This window comes from Vicia villosa, linkage group LG6 (genome assembly GCF_029867415.1).
Source record: "Vicia villosa cultivar HV-30 ecotype Madison, WI linkage group LG6, Vvil1.0, whole genome shotgun sequence".
Classification (NCBI taxonomy): domain Eukaryota; kingdom Viridiplantae; phylum Streptophyta; class Magnoliopsida; order Fabales; family Fabaceae; genus Vicia; species Vicia villosa.
The window spans coordinates 54873384-54880350 of NC_081185.1; the positions used below are offsets into that span (position 1 = coordinate 54873384).

General features: G+C 39.5%; 1 protein-coding gene across 1 annotated transcript; it reads left to right on the plus strand.

Moving 5' to 3' along the window:
• The first annotated feature begins 322 nt into the window (after positions 1-322).
• On the plus strand, positions 323-934 carry LOC131613681 (uncharacterized). Its single transcript, XM_058885330.1, has one exon. It carries the CDS (start codon positions 323-325, stop codon positions 932-934), a length of 612 nt encoding a protein of 203 aa, XP_058741313.1.
• The last annotated feature ends 6033 nt before the right edge of the window (positions 935-6967 follow it).

The window sequence follows — 6967 nt, forward strand, 5'->3', positions numbered from 1 at the left end:
TCTAGATATATATGTGTGGGGTGTTACAGTTGGTATCAGAGCAGGTCGATCCTCGACTTTGCTAAGATGCATCATAATGCAGTACAATTCTGCCTCATATGTGTTTAATCAGTATGATTCCTTATGTCTTATTTATGGCATTGAGCCTGATCAACTTGATTCCATGTGTAGGACAGACAGGGAGATGGCTGAGCAACGTAGAGGTCCCGGAAGGCCCAGAACTAGGAATGTGGAGCCCGAGCATGAAGCCGGAGGTACAGGCGTGCCTTGGCAACAGATGATGCAACAGATGATGCAATAGATGATGCAACAGAACCAGATGATGGCTCAAATTATGCAAGGCATGCAGGGACAACAACCTCCTACTCAAGTTCCCGTTCCTCAAGCTGCAGCTGGACCAGATTTTCGTGCCTTCTTCAGGATGGATCCTCCAGAGTTTGTTGGCGGACTTGATTCTCTTTTGGCTCATGACTGGTTAGCTGGTATGGAAAGGGTGTTCCAAGCTATTCAGTGTACTGAAGAAGAAAAGGTGATCTTTGCTACTCAGAAGATGAAGGGACCGGCTCTTAGGTGGTGGAACACTGCATCTACCTATTTCACCACACAAGAGATTCCTAAGGATTGGCAGCACTTCAAGGTGGCATTCTTGGAGATGTCTTTCCCTAATAGTGTGAGGACTCAGATGGAGCGTGAATTCCAGAACTTCAAGCAAGGTGACATGTCTGTTTCTGAATATGCAGAGAAGTTCGAAGACTTGGCTGATTACTCCCGACAAGCTGTTTATGCTCCAGATGAACTATGGAAGATTGACCAGTTTATGATGGGTTTGAGGGCCGACATTGCTCATAGTGTTTCCCAAAGAGAGTTCACTACTTATGCTGAATGTCTAAGACAATGCTATGTTGCTGAAAACAGCTTGAAGAGGGTTCAATAAGAGAGGAATCAGAACAGGGCTAACTTTAGGGAACAAGGAAGATCTACTCAACACTTGAGGCCCCGTAATCCTCCACCAAAGAAGAAGCAGGCTTATGGTGAACAATCAACTCAACCGCCCCATTGTCGCAAGTGTGGTAGGAAGCATACCGGAGAGTGCAAGTATGCTTCAGTGACTTGTTTTAGATGTGGCGAGCAGGGCCACATAGCTCCACAATGTTCACAAAAGAGGATTCCTGAGAAGACTGCAGGTCGTGTTTACACTTTGGATTCAAGAAAGGCCAAGGGAAACCACAATCTCATCGCGGGTACGTGTTATGTTAACAATCAACCCCTATGTGTTTTAGTTGATTGTGGAGCCACTCATTCTTTTGTCTCTACCGAGTGTGTTTACTGACTTGGGTTGGAAGTTACTCCATTATCCAATCCTATGATTATTTCTTCGGCAACGAATGATACCGTGGAAGCGAGACTAATTTGTAAGGGTTGTTCGGTGTCCTTTAATAGTCGTGACTTCCCGATAGATCTAATTTGCTTACCCCTCAAGAGGCTTGATATTATTCTAGGGATGGATTGGTTGTCTCTTAACTCGGTGTACATTGGTTACAAAGAGAAGGCCATATTCATTCCTGCTGAAGAGACTTCTTCCGACGATGCAATTACCAAGTTGATAGAAGGTACGATCAGCGCGGTTAATGATCTCTTTTCTCAAGAAAGATCCTTTCTTTTAGTTCTTTCCAAGGAACCTTCCGTGAGAGTTGAATTGTTAGAGATTCCGATGGTGTGTGAATTTCCTGATGTGTTTCCTGAGGATATCACTTCTCTTCCTCCGGAAAGGGAAGCGGAATTATCAATTGATCTTGTTCCTGGAACAGCCCCAGTTTCCATCACTCCTTATAGGATGTCTCCTATTGAACTCAGAGAACTGAAGAGCCAATTGGAAGAGCTTCTTGCTAAGCATTTTATCCAACCCAGTGTTTCTCCATGGGGAGCTCCTGTTCTTTTGGTAAAGAAGAAAGACGGAAGTATGCATCTGTGCATCGATTACCGTCAGCTGAACAAAGTTACCATAAAGAACAAATATCCTTTACCACGGATTGATGACCTCCTAGATCAGTTGAAAGGAGCTAGTGTGTTCTCGAAGATTGATCTTAGGTCAGGGTACCATCTGTCGCTACCGCGAAAAATGGATCAGAGTCACCACTAATATATTTATCCCATCGAGGGAAAGGAATACCAGGAAACCTAACTCAGAACAAGAACAAGGTCTTTCGACCAGAGAACAGGGCACGGGAGTCGGTTACGCAAGGGGAAGGTACTAGCACCCCTCACGCCCATCGTACTCGATGGTATCCACCTATGTTTGTTTCTATCTAAAGGGTATATCTATGTCTAAACCTAAATGCGAATGAATGCAAAAGAAATACAGGGAAAAGAAGGAATTATTTACAAGTGTGCTCGCTTAGGCCCCGCGACCCAATGCCTACGTATCCTTTTCAGGAATCTGAGCGACCGTAGTTCGGCTCAAGATTTTCTATGTTTTGGTGTTTTTTAGGTGAACATAGGTTAAAGTCGCACTCCACGATGCTCGACCTTTGGAGACTTACACGCCTAATTATGGAATGGATTCAACATGTTCTTAAGAATGCCACGAGGGCGAGAGACAGAAGAGAGTTTGGGTGTTTCGAATGGATCCCTTAAGCAAGGGAGATTCGAGTTACCCTTTTGTTTGTGTTTTTTAGAAATTGGGAACTTACGCTCGGATGGTTCCCTTAAGCAAGGGAGATCCAAGCACTCGAATGATTCCCTTAAGCAAGGGAGATTCAAGCTTCCATCCCCTATTTAATGATTTTCACTTTTTTATTAATGTTTTTTAAGTGTTTTCTTTGTATTTTTTAGAGGATTTTATTTTGAGTATTTGTTAGGTGTTTTAGTGTTGTAAAAGAAAAAGAATGAGCAAGGGGAACTAACCTACTTTCTAATCTAATTGTTATTGTTTATGTACAAAGAGATCTACCTAAAGTTAACAAGGAATCGATTCTAAAAGGGGCATACTAATGATATTAACATAGGCCAAAGTTATAGGCCAAAATCAATGTAAGCACAAACATACAAAATTAGCACAAAAGCATATAAGAAACAAATCAAAATTAAGTGCAAAAAAAACAACCTAAAAATACTACTATTTTTATGAGTTTTTTAATGTGAGAAATTGAATTTTAATTCAAGTCTAAATTGTACTAAAAATCTATTGATCCCAAAACTAATATTTTTATTGTTTTTATTATCTCTTTATCATGTTTTATCACCTAAAAAAATGTAGAAAAAACTAAATGAAGAAAAACTAAAATCTATCAACTAAGCATGGGTCAGGGGGTGTTAAACTGAAATTATGGGTGCAGGCAGAAAACTTGGCGCAGAGGCCCAAGGGATGAAGCCCAATAGCTTGTTTTTTGTTCTTTCAGATTTTTTCTATGTCAAAAACAGAGGTGTGATGGGCCAGGTGGGGTGTGCATCAGCAATTCATATATGGGCCAAGGATATTTTTGTTACACAATTTCAGCGAAAAAAAAAGCAACGTGGGCCAGGGGTTCGGTGATGGCCCAATAGAGTGATCCATGATTTTCTTTTGTTCAGATATTTTTCAATTAACCTCACTTAGTTTCAATTAAACTCCAATTAACACCAGTTAACACTAATTAACCTAATTAAATCTAACTAATCCTATTGTTAATTAAAAACAAGTAAAAGAGGAATTTAGGGTTCAATTCATTGTGTGACGTTCCTCATCCCTCAAACTCGTCCCTCACCTCTCTCTCACCGGCGCAAGAACAAAACGGTGGCGGTAGCTCTCTCCGATTTCTTCTCCGTCGTGAACCGAATACCACATTTACCTCTCTCTCACCTCTCAGCTCATCAAACCTTACTCAAATCTAACCCTAAGTGTGAAACGGATCGGTGTGCAATGCTCAAACAACGTGAAGTATCGACGCAAATCCAAAGTTTGATAGAAGCTACGAGCTAACATGGCATCAGAGGAAAAAAACGAGGCGCCGAGAAGAACGTACTTACCTGCAACGATCTTGATGATGAAGAACGACTTGCAATTGTTGGACGCGCGAAATAAACGCGAGGAGAACTTCAATTCAGGTAATCTTCTGTTACTCTTCTTCTTCTTGTGCTATCTTCCTCTTCTTCTTCTTCTTCTTCTTCTTCTTCTTCTTCTTTTTCTATTTTATTTTCTGCGTTTTTCTTCGTGAGTGCGTGTGTCGTTGTTGCCGATGAATTGTTGAGCACAGAGAGAGATTCGATGAAGGCTATGAGTGAGGTCTAGCTCTACCTCGTCGAAGCTTCAGTGCGAAGCTCTGAGAGGTATGTCGAAGGAGCTTTGGTGAGAGGGAGGGTGAAAAAGGTTTTGTTGCAAAGAGAGTGTGAAATCTGAGAGGGGAAGAGAGTGCAGAGAGATTGAGAAGGTTGGATGAACGAAAGATAGAGATGTTGAATGGTTGAAGTATGAAGGGATGGTGAGAATAATGGCGTATGATTGAGTGTGTGAAGTGAGCGTGAAGATGATTGAAAGGGTGGAAACAACGTGAAGAAAAATGAAAAATGAAAATGGTGGAGGAGGCTCTGTTATATAGGTGTGAGGGATGAAATTTGCAGTTAGAGAGGGTAGAATCTGAGCCCTTGGATTCAGATTTCGGTTAGAAATATTGGAGGGTGAGATTGGAGGTTAGTTACGTTCTGTTTTTGTGGTTGGAAGTTGGTTATGAATCTGTTAGGTTAGTTATATGGTGAAATGAATTTGTTTTGAAGGGCTGAGTTTCTGTTATTGACAGTTAGAGAGTGGCTAGGTTAGTTATAGGAGTTGTTGTTTCTGTTAGTTATGAAGAGGGGGAGTTTACTGTTAGTTTTTTTTTGTGTTATCTACTTCTTTTCTATCCTGATCTTTTATTAGCTGGGGTATTCTTTATTGTAACTCTGATCATCTCTTCTCCTTTCAATGACCGACTTCACATCGCATTCGTCTCGATTCTTTGCCTTCTTCGGCGATCAACTTGAGACTGCCCTGGCTGCTTAAAACTTAACCCTGGGCTGTCGTGAATTAAATAGCAGGGCTGCAAATGTATGCGAATATATGTGTACGCATGACTGGTATTGGATTTTCTAAAGTTGCAGAGCTGATTTTCTTTTGTTTATTGCTGAACCAAAATGTAATTCGTATGGGAATTTTTGACTAGTGTTTAGGACCGGATTTAAAACTCTGTTAATTTAGCACGGAAGGAAATAATACATTAGCAGCCCCATTATGAATATCTAAATGTGAAGTCACTAGTAATGTGAAAACGGTTAATTGCCTCTATTTGGATTGATTTGGCTTGTGATGATTATTGGTTTTTCTGGTTTTGTAGAATATGGTCAATGAATGGAGGTGACTAAAAGGTTTGGTCTTAAACTGTTGTGCTGTATTTTTTCAGGTTTGGAAGTGTGTATGCCCAAGGTTGGCGTGGCTGTTGCAATTGAGTGGATCGGTGCCAATGGACTGAAGAGTTTGTTACGAAATGGAAAGCTAAGATCAAATCAGCCATGAAGCTTGCTCTGAAAATTTGTAATTCTGGTTTGGATGACTGTTTGATTTAATATGCGGCAAAGTTTGGATTTATTTTGTAATGAATTTTGGTAATGTATGGATATTTGAATTTGGGATTTTTTATGTAATGGTTTTTGGATCTTGGAATGATGTTTGGCTTGAAACAACTTTGTAACATCCTTTTTCGTGTACATCTCTAGAAATTAAGAATGGTATTTGAATGTATTTGAAAGATGTCTTTCAACATAGTGAATCATGACTCTTGTGATGACTTTCTCCCTTGGAATTTGAGTGTCATGTCCATATACTCTTTCATTTTGAATTTTCAATTATCTCCTCCACTTTTGTGATTTGATTTAAAACCTTTCTTTTGTATGATTTACTCGCATTTCAAAACCTCTTCAATTTGCTACTTGACCAAGCATCATAAGTTAAAAATCCAAGATAATCCATTATGGTTGTTTTGGTCATAAAGTCAAACCTCCATGATTGACTTTGACCAAAAGTCAGAATTTCAACAAATGTCTTCAAAAATTTCAAAGTGGCCCAATGCAATCCCCAAATGAACGAACACACACTCTTTTAACGAAGCCTTAGACGAATAGCTCGTATTCCAAATAATCAGATGAACCATACTTTGGATTGGAGAATAAACCAGAAGAAACCCTAATAATAAGATGACCATAGGTACAACCTTGAAAATCTGCCAGTTGACACAAGCACAATGAAATGAACCTCGATCCATGATTAGTTGAAAATCTTAATAGAAACAAGCCTGCACAAAGTATGAACTTCAAGCCATGTGAAACCTCAGCTTTATCTACGACCTCGATCCCTTGCCAGACTTATTGATTAATGATGTATGTTATGTCAATGACCTAATGAAGTATGTACATGAATGCAAAACCTAAGCCAGTTAGAAATAAATAGGTGGGCAATTTTTGGGGTGCAACACCATCAAATCCGAGTGAAGAACTCAGATGTGCCTAAGACTGCATTCAGGACTCGATATGGTCACTACGAGTTTTTAGTTATGCCATTTGGTGTGACTAATGCTCCGGCAGTTTTCATGGATTATGTAACGACCATTTTTCTTTAATTATTTATTTATGTGAATTAATTGTGCATTATGTGTTAATTATATGTTTAATGGATTTTATGTTGTTTTATTTGGGAATTGTTAGTGAATAATATAAGTTAATAAATTAGGAGAGTTATTGGGCTTAAGGTAGTATTAGTAAGTGAGGGGTGTTAGTTAGAGCCCATTAGTAATTTAAGATAGTAAGGGTTTAACTAAAACAAGGGTTTTAGAGGAAATAGAAATTAGAAGTTCATTTTGGGGTTTTTGGTGAAAGAAGAGAAGAGTAGAGTGAAGAGAAAGAGGGGAATCTCAAGGTTGAAGCTAGAGTTGTCTTCAATCCAAACCTAAGGTAAGGGTGGGAT